Raw genomic sequence first — 20,235 nt, 5'->3', positions numbered from 1 at the left:
TCTGTATTCAAAGGTCTTGCAGCACATATGCTCTGTATTCATAACAGGAATCTATATACTTTTCCCTGTGTAAAGTGGAACAAAAAACAGGTGTTTTCATTGTTTTTTAAAAAAAAAGGTGAAATAACCTAAGATGTTAAATGCTACTCTTGAAGTTTTTGGCTAAGCTTTCAAATGATTAATATGAAAATTTTTGTCTGTACAACTTTATGCTTTGAAGGTCATTGCTACATATTAGGAAGCAATGACATCTATTTGTCCAGGCTTTCCCTAAGAACAAACCAGCAAAAACTATAGACATGGTGAGTAAACTGGCTGTGTAGATTGGGGTGATTTTAATCTAGTCTAAGTTGCTACTGCCACTAAAAGTGATGCTCCTGCTCCAGTGGCATGACTGGTGTTGTTTTTTCTTTTTTTTTTTGAATTGCTTTTAACCTGGACTACCTTTTAGTAGCAATATTGTTTTACACCAGCTTAATCTATCCATGGAACTACAGTGTAGGGTGTGAACATATAGCTTATCAGCTGTATGTACTGTACTTACTGTAAATATGAGGTCCCTGAAAGCTGTTTATCCTTTTTTCATTGAAATCTAAACCGCTTTGTTTACTGTAGCAGAGTATGCAAATGGATTGGCTTGAAGGAAATGTCATGCAATTTGGTTTTCTCAGAGTTGACTGATTTCTTATTACCTTAGGATTTCGCATTTCCTTGAGCTTATGTGAGTTAGAGAGGTTTCAAGACAAAGAAAGAAGTGATTTTGAAATTCAGATTGCCACCTCCTTCTAGTCCAGAAATGATTATGTTGCCTAAATCTATCCTTCAGAATATTTGTGTTAACTTTGAACAGTTAATACTAATATATACAAATACAGATTATTCTTGGCAGATGTGACTATGATTGCAGGCATACCTCGGAGATATTGTGGGTTCAGTTCCAGACCACCGCAATAAAGCGAATATCGCAGTAAAGCTAGTCACATGAATTTTTTGGTTTCCCAGTGCATCTAAAAGTTATGTTTACACTATACTGTAGTCTGTTAAGTGTGCAATAGCATTATGTCTAAAAAAAACAATGTATGTACCTTAATTAAAAAATACTTCCTTGCTAAAGAAGGCTAACCATCATCTGAGCCTTCAGCGAGTCATAATCTTTTTGCTGATGGAGGGTCTTGCCTTGATGTTGATGGCTGCTGACTGATCAGGGTGGTGTCTGCTGAGGGTTGGGGTGGCTGTGGCAATTTCTTAAAACAAGACAGCAATGAAGTTTGCTGCATCAGTTGACTCTTCCTTTCACGAAGGATTTTTCTGTAGCATGTGATGCTATTTGATAGCATTTTACCCACGACAGAACTTCTTTCAAAATTGGAGCCAACCCTCTCCAACCCTGCCGCTGCTTTATCAACTCAGTTTGTCATATTCTAAATTCTTTGTTGTCACTTCAACCATGTTCACAGCATCTTCACCAGGAGTAGAGTCCATCTCAAGAAACTACTTTCTTTGCTCCTCCATAAGAAGCAACTCCTCATCTGTTCAAGTTTTATCATGAGACTGCAGCAATTCAGTCACATCTTCAGGCTCCACTTCTAAGTCTAGTTCTCTTGCTACTTCCACCACATCTGCAGTTACTTCCTCCACTGAAGTCTTGAACCCCTCAAAGTCCTTCATGAGGGTTGGAAACAACTTCTTCCAGACTCCTGTTAAGGTTGATATTTTGACCTCCTCCCATGAATAACAGATGTTCTTAATGGCATCTAGAATGGTGAATCCTTTCCAGAAGGTTTTCAATTTGCTTTGCCCAGATCCATCAGAGGAAGCACTATCTGTGGCAGCTATAGCCTTACAAAATGTATTTCTTAAATAATAAGGCTTGAAAGTCAGAATGACTCCTTGATCCATGGGCTGCAGAGTGGATGTTGTGTTAGCAGGCATGAAAACAACATGAATCTCATTGTACATCTCCATCAGAGCTCTTGGGTGACCAGGTGCAATGTCAAAGAGCAGTACTATTTTGAAAGGAATCTTTTTTTCTGAGCACTAGGTCTCAACAGTGGGCTTAAAATATTCAGTAAACCATGTTGCAAACAGATGTGCTGTCATCCAGGCTTTGTTGTTCCCTTTATAGAGCACAGGCAGAGTAGATTTCACATAATTCTTCAGGGCCCGAGGATTTTCAGCATGATAAATGAGCATTGGCTTCAACTTAAAGTCACCAACTGTATTAGCCCCTAACAAGAGAGCCAGTCTGTCTTTCAAAGCTTTGAAGCCAGGCATTGACTTCTGCTCTCTAACTATGAAAGCCCTAGATGGCATCTTCTTCCAATAGAAGGCTGCACTGAAAATCTGTTGTTTAGTGTAGCCACCTTCATTAATTCTCTTAGTTAGATCTTCTGGATAACTTGCTGCAGCTTCTACATCAGCACTTGCTGCTTCACCTTGCACTTTGATGGTGTGGAGACAGCTTCTTTCTGGAAACCTCATGAACCAACCTCTGTTAGCTTCAATGTTTTCTTCAGCAGCTTCCTCACCCCTCTCAGCCTTCAGAGAATTGAAGAGAGTTAGGGCCTTGCTCTGGATGAGGCTTTGGCTTAAGGGAATGGTGTGGCTGGATTGATTTTTCTATCCAGACCGCTGAAACTTTCTCCATATCAGCAAGAAGGCTGTTTCACTTTTATCATTCGTGCATTCACTGGAATAGCACTTTGCATTTCCTTCAGGAACTTTTCCTTTGCATTCACAACTTGGCTGTTTGGCGCAAGAGGCCGAGCTTTCGGCCTGTCTTGGCTTTCGATGTGCCTTCCTCACTAAGCTTCATCATTTCTAGCTTTTGACCTCAAGTGAGAGACGTGCGACTCTTCCTTTCACTTGAACACTTAGAGGCCATTGTAGGGTTATTAATTGCCCTAATTTCACTACTGTTGTGTCTCAGGGCATAGGGAGGCCCAAGGAGAGGGAGAGAGATGGGGGACCAGCCGGTTGGTGGAGCAGTCAGACCACACACAGCTTTTATCAATTAAGTTTGCCATCTTATATGGGCACTGGTCATGGTGCCCCAAAACAATTCCAATAGTAACGTCAAAGATCACTGATCACAGATCACCGTAACAGATGTAATAATAATGAAAAAGTTTGAAATATTGTGAGAATTACCAAAATGTGACGCAGAGGCATGAAGTGAGCACATGCTGTTGGAAAACTGGTGCTGATAGACTTGCTTGATGCGAGATTGCCACAAACTTTCAATTTGTTTAAAAAAGCAAACAAACAAAAAAAACCCCAACCCACGGTATCTGCGAAGCACAATGAAATAAGGTATGCCTGTATTTGATTAGGCGTGTCACAATGACTAACCTTGTACGCCTAGAATGCCTGGTGGATCAAAAAGGTACAAAAAATCTTGAATTGTGGAATCTAAGCTTGGTTCAGCAACTTTTTTTTAACTAAGAGGAAGGAACCTTCTTTTAAGATTTACTAGATATGTCTGTGATGTTTTATGCCATATTTTCCAGCTGTCTAGCCACTGTCTGGTACTGTGGTGGTTTCACAGCCATTGCTGCCAAGTTTGTCTGCAGTTTGCTCTTTCCTTTCTTACTCTGTGCAGTTAATGAATGTTGGTATTAATAGGACGTCAGCTTGTTATAAATACACTGCTCATTGCTTCTTTTATATATGCGTGTATGTATATTTTAAATTTGCAGGGCTGGCAAGGATAAGGTCTGTAACCCTGTCCACAGGTAGTTTGCTGATGCAGTTCGAGGTTGTTTTCAGTTGCATTTTGTCCAAACTCATCTCTTTCCATGATCAACAGGAGCTGATGAGTTTTTCCCATACTGTTGTAACAAATGTTTCTACTGGTTTGTTTGGTTTGTGTGTGTTTATTTATTTATTTTGTTCATTTTTGAATCTATTTCTTCCACTTCCAACTAAATTTTTGGTTCTGATTCAATTTTATGTTGAGAATTACTTTTTAGCCACGCATTTTTCTGGAGAGAAGAGATGGTACCAATAGTGACACACTCCATAATCCCCATATGTATCAGGTTTTATAGTGACTGCTATAAAGTTTTCATTCATGTTCCTAATAAAATAAAAGCAGACACTTAAGTGCATATATGTTACGATTTTGTGGAATTAACATCAGTAGTGTTTTGTTTGTTTGTTTTTGGTGGGGGGGGGGAGGGAAAGGTTCTTATGGCTTTGACCTAACCAACCTGATTGAAGATGGATTGAAAGTCATTACATTTCTTTGTTAAATTAAAATTGGAGAACAGTTTCTCAGTGAACCTATTATACAGTTCATGAACTACTTTTCAAAGTACACAGTCGTATCATATGTAAGAGTATTTACTGTCACTTAAGTGTGTTCTGGAAAAGAATAAAAATACTGATACCTCTTGAATTTTAATTGGATACATTTTAAGATAAATGTCATTAATACAATTTCTTATATTGCAGATGGCTGGAATCCATTTTCTCATCCATATAAGAAAATGGAATATGGGAAATGGGAGTTGTTTATCCCACCTGGACAAGATGGTTACCCTGCTGTGCCCCATGGATCAAAGCTAAAGGTGCTAGTTTTAGAAATACTTTTTTTTTCCCAAGTTCTTGTAGTCATTCTTATTTATTATGTCCTTTTCATTTTCTCTTAAATAATTTTAATTTTATTGTGTTATAATTGTGTTTACAGGAAGCAAGAGTTCCAATAACTTACCTACTTGTGCAGAGCGACTCCAATAAGTGAAATAATATTAACATCTAACTTTTTTCATGATTCATAGGAACAGATATATGTGGCTGAAAGCTGGATATAGTTTTTTTTTGTATCATGTTACAAGCTGAAAATAGTATTTACATGCAGATTATACAGTGGAAAGAAAAGTAAGGATTAAGTAGTGAAGACTTCCTGTATTTGATAAAACTACTCAAATTTTAGATTCTATTCAAATCTAAATACCTTTATACTTTGTATGGTTGTACTTTAACCACTGCTTTTTAAGTGTTCTTTGTGTTGTTTTAAAATTTCTGTTAAACATTTAGGAAGTAAAAGAAGATTGAGCAGTTGGCTTAGTAGATTTTAGTAGGTTAAACTAAATGAAGAAATAGAGGAAACTTATTATAGTTTTAAGCATTTTATCAATTGTTTCATGAGTATCCATGAGCATAAATCCTTTCTTCCAAAATTTAATGGAAAGTTTCTTTGAGCAGTCAGATACCACAGTTGTTATGCTTAGTGCAGATGTACATAATGACAACTAACTACCAGTAGAACTGATATTTCCAGGTGAATTCTGATTTCAGTCATTGAGATACACTTTTGAGAATTTGACTTACTGCAGTCAGAGCTTCAGGTCTAGACCTATCAGATCATAACAGTAGGCAGAAATGAGTAGCTAAGGAAATAAATGTACTGAAGTCATGTAAAGATTATGAAAATTAAAAAAAAAAAACCTGAACACTTTTTATAAAACTATTATACTTTCGTGGCTCCTATTAAAAGAACTAATAAATGAAAAAAAAATACTCACTTTTGTGCTGAAAATCAGAGCTTAGGGAAACAAAGAATCTTTTGAAACAAAGAAATGCATAAAAATCCAGTGGAAATGCATACTCAAAACGCTTGTGCATATCTTTCTGCTTTTGTTATGGCATACAAAGTTGCCCCAATGTTAAATATGGATAAATAGAAACGTAGCAGTATTCATTCAGGGATGTGAGAAAGCTGTTTTTATTTTAGAGGAGGGGAGAAAACAGTTGTCTGCAACTCAAATACAGTGAGTATGCAGTAATATGAGATACAGAATGTTTACTTAATATTTTCCATAGTTTTGATATGTAGGTGGGTTTTTTAATTGCTGCTGAATTTACCTTTTGTTTATTTTGTATTTACGTAACTCCTGAGCTCACCTACTGTAGAATATTCTGTGCTGAATGTAGAGATAACAGATGTGAGTGATGGAGGATGCTGATGTTTATTAACTTATGTACACAAAAAGGATGTATTCCTGAATGTATCTGGAATAGGATTTATTTGCCCGTGTCTCTCTATAATCACTGTCATCTCTCCTATTTTTCAAGTACAGCTCTTTATAGTGCTTACTGTCTTTCCATTTGCTATTCTCATTGGAATACAAACTCCATAAGGCAGACTCCATCATGCAATGTTTGTGTAGCTTGCAGGATTTTTGGTAGGGGAAAAGAAAAACTGGCAATGGTTGGGAAGTAGGTTACTAGTGATATTGGTTGCTGGCAGTTCTGTAACTGCTCTGAGTCTTCTGAAAAAAACATGAAACTTGCTTCTTGCAAGTAAAATTCTTGCTTAGCAGAATGTGGATTTGTTTTCCTGTTTTCACTCTGACCTGTCTTTAATTGCACTTTGATGCAGTCTGTTCTAAGCAAAGATATATGTAGTTACCACTGAGACTCACAGTTAATGTGATTGCCAAACACATCCATGAAGCTGGATAGTTATTATTCTCTCTCCTTACGAGATTGATTGCTTTTGAGTACATATATTCCTGTTTAAGTGCAGAGATTTAGAAACTTGATTCACAAGTATATGTAATCATAATGGATGATTATATTTATGGATTAAATGGATGATTATAACCGACTTCGTCTCTATGGAACTCCTTTCAGCCTCATCTGTCTCTTTGCTAATAATCTTTCATGACACTGTGTGTTTTGTTACTTGGTGCTTACGTAACTGAACATAACAGATTATAACACGTACTTTTAATGTATTTATATATTACAACTAAAGTAAAATAAAAGAAGTCTTCAGTTAAGGTAGTTCTAAAATGGTTTATCCATCACAAAATCCAAAATGAGGTTAGGATATTTAACACGGTAAAAATGTATGTTATCCTCATCCAGGGGTGATCTTTTTCTCTGTCATTCCACTAACAGACTCAGAAAATGCTGTCCCTATGTAAGGTTTCTTGAAACCACTTGGTTCTGTTGGAGATCTTGGCCATTTTTTAAATGCATGTGTTTTTTGGGAAGGTTGGGATTTGTGTGGCAGAGTATAATTTTGCAGTTCATTCTTTATGTAGAACCTGAGAATTTTGGATGTAAACAGAAACTACTATGCAGATCAAAGATCTATTTGAATATGATTCCCTGACAACAGGGCCTACGTAAATTTTAAAGTTGACTTTTGCCAATATAGTTCTTAAACATTTAAGTTAAACTAGTCAACTCTAGACACTTAAGTAGTGACTTGATTGACTGGCTAGAAGAAAAAGAAGGCACCTCCAGAAGGTCCTTATCATTAGCTTGTCTTCAATATTTTCATCTTCAGTTCTACAAAGGCAAATGTTGAGTTCTGAAATGGTGATAAGGTCATTTCTTTTAAATAAGTAATTTCTAAGCCAGAATGGAAAATGCATGGAGTATAGATGGTGACACTAATTTAGATGAGGTTACAAAATATTTTCATAGGAAAATGAATGAGGAACAGAGGTCACAAACTTTTATCTCTTTTTGATAGTAGTAGACTGTCTACTGTAGCTCTTCAGACAGTCTTCTCATAACTAAGCATAGACATTGAAGAAGGTAATTAAAAACCCTGTTATAGATATTTTGATACATTTGTGTCAAGAGATGAGTGCTTCTAACACAGCTGAGACTGATTCCCTTGTGAATTATGACACCCATCTACAAAATAAAATGACCTGATGGAAAAGGACACCTTTTTTTCTTTTTCTTTTGGAAATACCTAGCTCAGGATTAGTGGGGAGCTTAGAATAAGTCATTTGGTGAACAAATAGAGTTTTGTTACTTCTGATAGAAATGTCATGAGTGAAGCACAATTTAAAAAAGAAAAAAAAACAGACACATAGCCTTAAAACAGTGAAGTAAGGAGATATCCTCTCTGTGCTTATAATAAACTGAACTGCCATGTACCTCTATTTCTTTTTCCTAATGGAGATGGGGAGGTTTTTTGTTTGTTTTGTGGTAGCATGTTTGTCACTCTAACAGTGGTGGTGGTTGGGGGGTGAGTGTGCTTATCTTTTTGTGGTTGAAAATGAAAGAATTTTTCTTTAATTATCAGAGTATTCTTAATTCCTTTGTCATAGAATATGTAAGCTTTTACAAAAGCTTAGCTGGATGGACTTCCTTAGCAAGTCTCATCACATGCTGTCATGGGCATGCAGGAGTTTAATGACGTCTCCACTTTCTGTTTACTGCTTATTTATAAATAAGTCTTACAATTGCTATAAATTATCTGTAAATAAGCTTTCACTGTAGTCCATAAGATCCTAATTTTGAGACATATGAGTAAGTAGTGGTTAGTTTATGAAGTCTTGTTTAAGGGTGGGGATAGTACTGGTAAAAATTGAAATCTTTATCTGGAGGAACTTGTTTAATTTCTTTATAGAAATAGTCTTCCATGAGGACCAAAATAAAAAATGAAGAGCATATGGAAAATAGAGGCCAGTAAGAAGTTAAGTCTACAGGAAAAAAACTTCCAAGTTCATGGCTACTGATCAAATTATAAAATGTTTTGTCACAAATTAATAAGAAATTATTTTCTGTTCAGTGCTGCAGGACAGCAGGTAGTTCAGAATCATAACTGCCAATATTTTAGAAGTACTGACCCATCTGTCTTTTTTATCAGGAGATCTGAATAGCTGAACCACTAAGTCGTCTTCTGTGAATTAGAAAGGATTTACTAAAATAGTATTAATTATTCAGCTTTCTAGTAATGACAGTAGATCTGTGATTTCTGAAATGACTTGAAAGAACAAGAGTTTTATATATTAGTAATTTATCTGACGTTTTGTCTGACAGTATGCTAGGTAGGTGCATGAAATTAAAATACTGTATACAACTAAATCTTATCTGTACACTCATTAAATCTAGTTTAATGCAAGTGATTCAGGGTTATGCTTCTCTTGAGATACAAAGGTAAGTGTCAGAATTGCTGACATGCCTCTGTGATGTACTTCTACCAAAAGCATGGCAAAGATTAGGAGGCCATCCATAAAATATTACTGATGACTCAGTTTGTTGGGTTCTTTATTTTATTTTTATTTTTTGAAGTCATATGAATTAACTACTGATAGGTAGCTTTCTTTGCTAGATTGTATATAATTGAGTGCAGATAGCTTATATATAATTGATTTTCATCGATGAAAATCAAACAAAGGCAACTGAATTCTGTCACTAATTTTGATTGCGTTTAAAAAAAAAAAAAAGATTGGGGGCACTACAGCAGCCTTCATAACTTGTCTCTGTGTGTTGACAGAGCTAATTATACACAGCTCATGGAACAAATAATGTAAGCTTTCTCTGGAAAGGTCACATTAGAAAACAATGGTAGAAAAAAATATATTTTTTAGATTATGTGCATTCTGTCATTCTCTAAATTGCTATCCTTTCCTTGAAGAAAGGATAGAAATTGTGCTCTTTTGTGTCTCTTTTTTTGGTGTGTGTTGGACTTTAGTGTTGTGGGGGGGGGTTGTTTTTTTTTGTTAAGGATTGTCTTGTATTGTAATGAAGTGGTTACATTTGATATTTGGTGCACATGCTGACATAATATTCTTTCACTGATAACTTCAGACTCTTGCACGTTTCAATAGTTTCAGTGACTGTTGGTTAATACTCATTGGTGCCAAGTTGGTACAGTGTTGGGGCTGGCACTAGGAACAGTAAGTCACAGTTTGTACAAATACTGAACAGATTCACTACTGCTGGCTTCGAGTAGCTTTGAAGTCTAAATGTATAACTGTCATTAACATTAAAGGGTGCAAAAGTGGAACAAATGCCTGTTTTCGAGTGAGAACATTTAGGATACAGTAGTCATGATTGTAAGTGCCTAAAATTTGTGCCCACAAGATGTTTGGGGGAGGATAGTTAGTTAATTGTAAAGAATGTTATCCAAGGTTCATCTTCAAAATTTTTACTTATTTATTCAATAATTCATAGTAGATTCATGTTTGACTTTCAAAACTTGAAAGGGAATGGAATATGGTTAGCAAGCAGGTTAACCAGTGGCGGGGAACCATTGTTGATAAATCGATCAAGTATAATTTCTGTTGATGATGAAGCAAATGATGATGCAACTGACCTTGCTGATCAGGAAGCTCAATAGCATGATATCAGACTGCTTTCAAGTTTCCTATTTCCTCCTCCTTGGTGATGGCGGGGGGGCGGAAGTGTACTTGCTCATAGTCTGTAAAGTTCTGTGTCATTTAAATTGCATGTCTTAAATCGTGTCTAGGGGAGAAAATGTCACTGAATTGACAAATTTGAATGTTGAATGAGTCAAGTGTCTGCAGCATAATGGTATATAATGATCTATGTTGGTAGACCTATGGTGGATCTGTGTACAAGAAGAATCAGATGGGGTTTTGCTGGCATTTTGAACATCAGGGAACTGGACTTAAATCATCTGAGATACATATTTTTCTCTGTTGTAACTTTCTTAGACCTCTGTGGAGCCAAACAGGAAATAAACTATTAGTTAAATCTGTGGCAATACCCTTTGTTTTGTTGCTTGATTGAAGGCCCTGACCCTTGAGCAGGTTAGTGTAGATTTTTTGGTGTTAATTTAATTTAGCTGGTAACAGAAGGATTGTTATCTCATTAAGAAGAAAATGGTCTCTTGAGTTTGTTTACCAAAACCAGATAGGCTCTGTGCAACTGCTCTTGGACTCACAGGAGAGGTTTTAGCAGCAGTGAAACATTGGGATCCAATGACTGTGGCTCTTTGGAGTCTTTTTTTGCAGACTGAGCCCAGAATTTCAAAATATTCTTGTTTAGTTCTTTTGGCAGGCTTAGTTTTCCTGACTTGACAATTGTGCAGTTCTTGGGAGGTTTTACTATTTAAAAATACTTTCCTTTTACTTTACCCATACAGAAGACTCATTGTTTTAATTGATATTAAGAGTGTGTAGAGAAAAAATGTTTCTTGGAGGAAAAGGGAGAGAGATTTTTCAAGAGGAAGGTGTCTTGAAATGGAATTTGAAGTCTGAGAGTCCATATTAAGTCTATATAAACTTATACACATAAGGGCCACTATTAATTAGTTAAAGCTTTTAACCCTTTTGGCAGTTTAGGAGTCTAATTTTTCAGCTATATTTAAGTCTGTAGTTGTCGATAAGATTATAGGACAAGGAGAAAGCAGAAGATAACTTTGGTATCCCACATCTTGGATGCCCAAGTCTGGGATTAATTGCCTCTATCTTTCCTGTATGGATGGGGGTGTAGGCATGGGAGTATTGCCATATGAAACCTGTACTGATAATATAACTAAGAAGAACTGTTCATGAGGAATACTTCTCCTAGGTGTTATTCTAAAGTAGCATAACATGAATACTTTATCATACCAGAAAACAGTTAATGCACCTGACAATGTGTAGGTAGGGTCAGCTGAGCACCTCCATGAAAGATGACCCCAAAATACAGGGAATGCAACTGAACTCTATGCTTTTTTTTTACTGTCCCCCAAGGAGGCTGTGATCCAAGCCATAAGGACTCCAGAATTGTTGGGGAGGGAGACAACAGGGCGAGAAGGAGGATGGCAGTGGAAGGGTCACTGGGGCCCATAAGCTAGCCCAGTTATCTATAAAACACAACTGGAATGTGTCCCAGGGAATGGAGGTGATTCAGCATGACCTGCCTCGCTGCTGAAAGACACTTTGCTGTCAGCGGGAAACAGCTGTGAATGGGAACATCAAAAGATAAGTGTGCTGTGCCACAACCACCCAACCACAAGGCGCATTACGCAGTAGTTGCCCTTTATACCAACGCTTTATAGTAGAGGATAAGTAATATTTAATGCTTGGGTGCTCCTATTACATACTTCAGCAGTTTCTTTTCTACGTGACACTGCTTGAAACAACTCTTAATAAGTTAGGCTTATTGTGTGTAATGAGCTATATTATGGCTGCTTTTCAAACTCTGCTCTTCCACCTCAAGCCCCTCAGTTATATAATTCATATGAATATTTATATATTAGGTATTCAAACTCTTACAGTCTTAAATCTATGTCATTGCTGTTATGGTGACTTAATTCTGGTTAAGTCACAGTAGAAAAAAGTATTTATTGGATTATTTTAGAGATTCCAGTTTTCCTTAGGCTTTTATTAAATTGACTTTTTTGAAATAGTTTTTCAAAATCTGAATTCTTGACTGAAAGAAAAGCTGTTTGAATGCTGTACTGCAACACAGATGCACGTGTTGTTTTCCTTTTTAAAAATATATCTATTGTCCTTTGATACCTCATAGTGTCATCATTGTGTAGCTAACAGTTATGAAGCTTACAGTTTTTTCCACTAGAAATCCATGTACTTCTACAATAAACTTGATGATGGTTAAGTAAACTGTCCTCTCTAGACTTGTGCCTGTTGAAATAATCTACCTGGCACATTTCCAGGTAATATTGCTGTCATTTTTAACAATGTTACTATAATTTTCTTGATTCTCTCACTGTTTCTTGAATCTCCTATGGCATTTGTACCTCTGTCTGCATAGCTGTTTTTATGATACCAGACTACTGTCTCCATCTTCTGAGTTATTTTATATTTAAATGCATACTCTACTTTGTCTTTCAAGTAAGCATGGAGATGGTGGGGGGGGGGGGAAGAGTACAAAAGCGTGTAGTGTGTTTTGGTTGTTTTGGGGGGTTTTGATGTTTTTTTGGGGGGAGGAATCTAGTCTTGTAAACTAGCTAGACACTTTTTTAGATTCCTTACTGCAATTGAAACACCTGTTTAATTCATGCATGGAGTTATATCTCCCTCTTTTGGAAAATCAGGGCATGACTTGCTTTGAAATTAGGCTTTTGCTTATTTATTATTTTGATTTTTTTTTTTTTTGTAAAACCCGATGGATAAGAAATTCCTTTTGAAGAAATATTTAAGTATCTCTAGCTTGTGTGACAATATATTTATATAAAAATAATCAGCACAGCAAATGCACTCCTAAATGGCTTCTGAACCATACAGATCTTTGCTATTAAACATATAAACATCTTAGAATTGTTACTATGTTTCCAATAGCTAACGAGTAATTTTTGAAAGGTATTTGGTGTAAATGCATGTGTCTAGCAGATTTCTTTGCTGGAAAATTGCTTGGAAGAGAAAATAAATAAGAGCTTTGTCTTGACTGACTTATTTTTACAGTAATCCAGAGTTGATGAGGGGGGGAAAAAAAGCTGGGGAAGGGGAGACTTCGAGTAATGTGACTAGAGTGGTGTGGTTTTTCTTGTTTTTGTTTTCTTCCCCCCCCCCCCCCAATTTTATCTGACTTTCAATTTATGAAGGAGAACAACCTACAAAAGCTATGTACTGTCTGTTCTTTCTGTAACTTCTTTCCACAATTTATACTCAACTAGCTTGTTAGCAAATAACTTTTGAATGATCCTTGACTGAAGCGTTTGATTTTTCTGGAACTTTAGGATTCTAGAGTATGATAAAGCTTTCCAGTGAAAGCTGATCTCTAGCCAGAGCTCTCCTTTTTTCTTGCCTCCTCCCCCACTGATTTGGACAGGTGTCCATTTGGGAAGGTGCTTCTGGTTAGGGGAGTAATTAAATTGCTGATCAGTTATTGCTCTGCTGCTGGTTGGGCTGGCTTTTCCTCTCTGAGGATGGAGTGAGCTCGCAACCTTTTTAGGTCCTCTGCCACCTGGAGCAGAAGTGTTGAATGATTTCTGATCCCTTTTCCCCCTTCCTGCCTACCTCAGGCTTGGTAGCTCATGTTGCAGTAGCAAGAATTGTAAGGCAATAGTGAAGATGCTGTACTTGGTTGTACTTGCTGTCTATATCTGAGGCTAACAAAATAGGGTCCCTTCTTACACGTACAGCCTCTTACACTGGTCCATTCATTAGTGCCCTTATTCTAAGAATTGATAGGAAATCCGGTGCAGAGCAGCTGCTCTTACGGAGGCTCAACCAGTTTGCAAGAGGAGCTTCTCATACTGCAAAATTAACTATTTGCTGGAGTTTTCCTTTTAAAGCTTCTCTGTATTAGGTTTAGTTTCAGTTTGTCTTTGCTTATAAGGGTGAGTTGCTTAATGAAAAATGAGGGACCGAAACATTTTTCCTGTATGCTGAAGACATGAGAGAAAAGAAAAGGACAGTGAATGCAGGCATTTGAAACACACAGGTATTAAATTATATAAGAAAATATCTTAGCGTATGAGCTTTTCTTTTTCCTTCCCTAGCCATGTTTAGAAAAGTGAGGAAGGGAAGTATCTTGAATTTTAATTTTTAATAAATAGTGTAGTGGAAAAAATTGGTTGGCTTATTGCAGCATCTAACTTAAATTTGCCAGGCAGTCTTCATGGAAAGACCTAATTTTGACATGTTTTTAGTTTTTTGATTGAACTTACTTTCAAATCAAGTGCATGTTGCTAATAAAGACCCTTATGGCCAGCTTTGCTATCATAGTTGGCAGAAGGACTTTTCCATGCAACTGTACAGGGTTTGTAATAATCACTTCTCAGCTCTTTCTTAGAATGTCGTTGGTCTTGGTTACGCTTTCTCATCTTGAATTGTCAGTGAAGCTGAACGTGGTAGAGTCTTTAATAATATAAATTGAAAGACATAGGAATTTCATTTCATTGACTTCTGTTTGCTTTACCACTTGTCATTAACCTGTATTGCATACATATTTTTTCATTGTACTTTCTCCTGTAGTTCAGATAAGAATACAGGTAACTCATCAAAATTATAAAAGACGCTTGCTACAGGTGAAAAAGCAATTGTTTGGTAGTTGTCTCCTTCCACACAGGTTGTTAGGCAAAGTGAGGAATTAAGAGTAAAGTACAGTCACTTTTTGTTGTTTCTTTAAAGAAAAAATACAACTTCATTTGGGATTTCTCCTTATTATATTGGTAGCTCTCATTCTTTAAAAAAAAACAAAAAACAAAACCAAAAAAAACCTACCTTCCCCCTCCCGCCCCCCTCCCCCCCAAAAAAACCCCACAACAACCAACCAACTTGTTAACAATGAAGAATTAAGAATTTTAGGAGGAAAACTTCAATTGCTTGTACATTTGGGGGTTCTAAATTCACAAGCCTTCTGTTTTACTGTTCTAATGGCAGCCAAAATACCTAGCAAAACTTGACTAGTGACATTATCCTAGTAATTATTTCAGTTTTGCTTTTGTTATGTAAAATAATAATGCTCTAAAAGAGCTTCTAGGTTTGTTCTGTTTAATCACTTTCTCTGGCAAAGTGAAGTATGAACTTCTGGAGGGAATTGGAAAGAATGGTCCTTTTTTCATCTATCCTTATAAATAGAGAGCCCCAAATAAGGGAAGTAAAATAGTTGATAATACTTTCTTTTATTTTGTCATTAGAATAGTGAAGAAAACTGCAGATGAACTGCAAGGCAGCAGAAGAAAATCAGCAGTTTTGTTTTTATTCTTCAGTCTCCTCTTGGCCTGGAAGCTGTCTTGTGCTTGACTTAATCTGTGAATCTGGTCTATACTATATCAGTCGTAATTCACTGAGCATAGAAGAGGGAATTAAGATTTTAAAATTGACCTACTAGATTGTTTTCCAAGTAAACAAATCATGGCTCTCATCTTGGTAGCATTATACTACATGTCTGTTTAAATTTTAAGAATGTGGAGAGGAAATGGTAATGACGGGAAATGGGAACCTAGCAGTAATCCATTTGAGAAGCCTTTTTTTACCATCATTTCTATGAAGCTTACGCATATATCCTCACCTTTTAGCTCCTGCTGTTGAACATCACTCCTATGTCTGATGTACCTGTTTGCTATTCCTTTACAAATCTTCTCTGCAATCAGGGTCATTCTTTCCTGTCTTGACTTGCATTATGTATTTGTATGTGACATACTATTTCATTTTCTGCTATGGTTTATACAGTAGGTGTTTTATATATGACTTTTTATATATATGTTTATATATGACTTTTATATGAATTATATGTGACTGCATGAATATATTACAGTTACTATTTTATAGGTGGTGATTCGTGCTCAAAATGGTGAACTCCTCTATCGTATTTCACCTTGGGCAAGATATGTAGTCCGTGATGACGACAAAGTGAATTATGATTGGGTACACTGGAATCCACCACAGTCATATACAGTAAGGCTTAAATATTTTTTTCAAAAGGTGTATAAAGATGTGTATGCTGTATCACTTTGTGCTATTTGGAATGAAGTGTCACTGTTTGGAAAAAATAAAAGCATCCCACAAAAAGGGGAGTCCAGTAATTAGAATAGTCACCTGAGAAATGAAGAATGCATGTTCAAGGCTTTGACAGAAAAAAGTAACTTGAACCATAGATATTTTGGAGTTATTTTTTCAGTCTCACGTAATGGAGTATTAAAAAAAATTATAATTAAAGTAGTATCTTAGCTCCTCGCATCTTAGGCCAGTTCAATAACTATTCTAAAGTTTTTGGTGGCAGTGGCTGGTTGGCCCTTCCTGATCCAGAGGAGGGAACTATTTGTCAGAGTTGGATTTAAAAATGAGTTACTGCAAGAACGAAGTTCAGTACTTCAGTAGTAAGTCAATGCCGTATGAAACCAGAAAGTCCTCAGAAAAACGCTGCTCAGGCTCCAGTTTAATCCTAGTTTCGTCATATCGGGAAAATCTTTTTATGGATTTTAAAGCCCTCTTACTTCTCATGCACTGCTATAAGGGATGAAGTCCTTACATTATATATAAAGAATAGCCTGAGGAAAAAATTCAGAGAGTTCTGAATGGCTCTGCGATGTTATGGCATATTCTTGCACTTTATAGATTTTGAGTGGAAACAACAAAATGCAATGCAGTCTGTATTAGAGGTGCTGCAGCCACTGGTTTGAGTCAAGGTTTTTAGCACCTGCCCCTAATTATGAAGTAGCTGCTTGACAGCAGAAGGGTAACTCATGTAGAAAATACCTCTTTATTTATTTATTTTTATTTATTTATTTTTTAATCTACAATAATGCATTAGTTAGGACTATAGGGCATGTGAATTCAGTTTCTATGATGCTCTGTGGTGCCTAGCTGCTCTGTAGGAAGAGGCATTGAGGGACAGCTGGAAATGCAGTGACCTTTATGACCTAGGGTGAAAGGAAACAAGAACATCTAGGGAGCAGACATGGTCTTGCCCAGCCTTGTGCGATGAAAAGCATCTAAGCTGTTTGGGAATGGGAGGTGCACAGTGGAAGTAAAATACACGTAACAAACCTTAACCAGAATGTCTTGTTCTTCACCCTGTTCCTGTTGCTTTTAGTTTCTGATACTAGTTGGACTCCTCAAACCAATGTATTTGGGTTTTTTTTGTTTTGTTTTTGTTGTTGTTTTGGAAAGCTAGAACAAAATCAGTAAAACCTCACTCAAACAAATGTTAAATTAGCAAATGGAAAATAAAATTTTGTAATTTCTTCTTTTTTAACTGGGGAGGGGTTGAAAAGACCTTGGGGGAAAATGGCAGTTTTTACTAGTTTCTTGAGACAAGACTTTTGTTTAATAAATAAAGAAAATCCAGATTAAGGTGTAAACTCTATTTATTTTAGAGAAGGAGATTTCGTGGTCAAGTTCAATTGGCTCTGTAGTCTTAAAAATATTTTCACTAATTTTTAAATACAGCATACCATATTTCACTTGCCTGTAGACATAGTTTTTTTTTTTTTTTTTAATCCTACACAAGCAGAAGATAGATCACTGTGCACTGTAGAACTGTGTGCTTTAGGACTAAAATACAAATTTTTATAGTTTGTTGGAACAGGCAGAGGTGACTTGAAATATCTGTAAAAAGCAGGCATACTTTAAAAAACAAACCTCAAAACTTCTAACTTTTTTTTTCCAAACAAATGTCACAGTAGTTCAAAAGCGCTTCGTACTACACTGACCGCTATAAATTTGCACACATCAGTGAGTGTACTTAACAAGGCCACAACAGAACATCAAATCAAGAGTGTCCAGTTTCTTGTTCAGGAAGAACATTAGTATAAAATACATCTTTGCCTTAAGAGTATTCGATGCCTAGTTACTTCTACAATGTTTGTGGTCTTTCGGGGTGGTGGGGGGAGGAGGGGGGAGATGCTTGGTTTTGGTTTTGCTCTTATTTGTGTGGACGGTGTGGTTGTGACACCACTCCTAATCTGTTGTATTCTAATAACGCTGTTTCTCTTGTTACAGCGCAGGCATCCTTCACCCAAGAGACTGAAAAGCCTAAGAATCTATGAATCTCATGTGGGGATTGCTTCCCCGGAAGGGAAAATAGCTTCTTATAAAAATTTCACATACAATGTACTACCTAGAATAAAGGATCTTGGTAAGTAATAACACAGATTGTTGCAGAGGTAAAATTTTAATGTGTCTGTTCTCTTATTAGAAAAGATGCTTATCAAGTGTCTGTAGCTTTTATTCTGCGTGTGTGTTTTCAGATTAAGTGTACTATAGAAATGCATTTTTCAGGGCACCAAAAGTTATGAAACAGAGAAATCTATGAAAGAGAAAGATGGACTGAAATAGAATATATGAATCGAATTTCATTCTACAGATTTTTTTTTTTAAGTAAAATATTGTTCCAAAGGCCTAGATAAATATTGCAGAGCAATTTGATTTCAGCATGGTTTGCTTTTCACTTGAAAAAGGACCTGTTTTTGTGTGATAGTCATTGGAAAATAATGTATTCTTAATTGCTTCCACTAGTGTACATCTGCCTGTTAAGGCAAATATCTGGATAGAAAAGACTGTCCTTTCTGTTTACTGGATGTGCTAAATTTTTATCCCTTAACAATTGTTGTAAATATCGGAACATGCAAAAATTTAAGCATGAGCAGTTCTGTTTTAGAAAAACTTCTAGTATGTTGAAGGGGCTATATGAAACAGCCGGCTTGATTATCTCAAGGAGCATAGCAAACTGTTCACCTCAATTTCTATTTAATGATTTTTTTTTTTTCTGTAGTGTCATTGCATTTGTTTCTGTAACATGACACTAGAACTTGCTAGCTCTTACTGCCTTGTGATAAAGTATATTTTGTTGCACTTAAATGTAAAATAATTGTGACATCTATAGTTGATATCTCTGTGGATAGTGGCTGTGCTTGTCTGTTGTTTGGCTTCATTTGCCAGAGTGCCTGAAGAAGCCACCTGTTTTTCTTAGGCTAACTTTTCAAGTCAGTGTTTCACAAAACATGGCTTTTGCCTTTCAGTAAAGCTGAGCTGGCAGGCAGAATGAATGAGTTTGCACATTTGGAAGCCCGCAACAACAAAAAAATGTGGATATCGCATTATGTAGCTGTGGCTCTCTTCCTGCTGGGAAAGAATTTCCTTCTTTCCAGGAGGCTATGTTTAACAGAATTACGAAAGCTTTCTGCTTTACCTACAGATTTTTCTTTGGGGAAGAAAAATGACATTAAAGTGGTGATATGCCACAAAATAAAAGCAATATCAAATTAGATTAGGCATATGGAACATGGTAGATAATGTTCTTAATTAAGCTCTGGGTGTTAAGGTTTGTTTGTTTGTTTATTTATTTATTTAATGTATTTTCTTAAGGGCTGCTTGATTCTTTTAGTTTTGAATTGTCTTAGTATGAAGACAAGCCTAAAGACATCAGTATTTAAGAATGCTAAGATATTAATAGTTTGTAGAAATATGTGCATGACAAATAGCAAGATAAACAGCGAGCAAATAGAATGAAATTAATTTGATGCTATTTATACTGTTTATTTGCAAAAATGCTGTAAATAAAAGTAAGTTCAATGATTCTGAATTATGAAACAGCGATGAATCTGACAAATTGAGTTCATGCCAACTGCCTTCAAATAACACTTTTGTGGCTTCACAATTAAAAAGAAACAGTATATTGTTTATGTGAAGGTTTGGGTTAAACTAATAAAGAGAAGTGGTATGTGGAGGGAGTCTCAACAGGCTGTATATTAAACCTGAAGGTTACCTTTTGCTGATAGTCCTTATTTGCTAGTTAGCTGGGGCACTTATTCACTGGCATTAAAGATAGCTTAGTTAAGATGTGTGGTTAAGTACTGTGGTTTCATCATCAGTATGTTGTTTTCCCTTTAGATTTCCCTCCCTTAGTATTACACCAAAATATTTTGGGTCATACAAGAGACAAAAGTCCCCTATCCTCCTGTGCTGCCTTGGTTCTTCAGTAAACTGAGAACAAAAACAAATTAAACTCCATAAAGCATATGTTATAATACATGTAATCAGTCAGTCTTTTTGGTTTGGTGTGTTTTTTTTTTTTTTTTTTTTTTTTTTCCTTTCATGATCAACACTGCAAGTATCA

The 20,235-nt window shown here is 36.1% G+C and overlaps 1 protein-coding gene across 1 annotated transcript in view; it reads left to right on the top strand.

Annotated features, from left to right (window-relative positions):
- The window catches only part of GBE1 (1,4-alpha-glucan branching enzyme 1), a 171,150-nt gene that overhangs the window by 47,628 nt on the left and 103,287 nt on the right, over positions 1 to 20,235 (top strand). Inside the window, exons 3-5 of the mRNA XM_067299853.1 lie at positions 4,456 to 4,571; positions 15,948 to 16,073; positions 18,120 to 18,255. Of these exons, the coding sequence (XP_067155954.1) occupies positions 4,456 to 4,571; positions 15,948 to 16,073; positions 18,120 to 18,255 (378 nt within the window). The remainder of the gene's footprint in view (positions 1 to 4,455; positions 4,572 to 15,947; positions 16,074 to 18,119; positions 18,256 to 20,235) is intronic.

Source organism: Apteryx mantelli, chromosome 1 (assembly GCF_036417845.1).
Source record: "Apteryx mantelli isolate bAptMan1 chromosome 1, bAptMan1.hap1, whole genome shotgun sequence".
Lineage (NCBI taxonomy): Eukaryota > Metazoa > Chordata > Aves > Apterygiformes > Apterygidae > Apteryx > Apteryx mantelli.
This window is presented reverse-complemented; position numbering and strand designations above follow the sequence as displayed.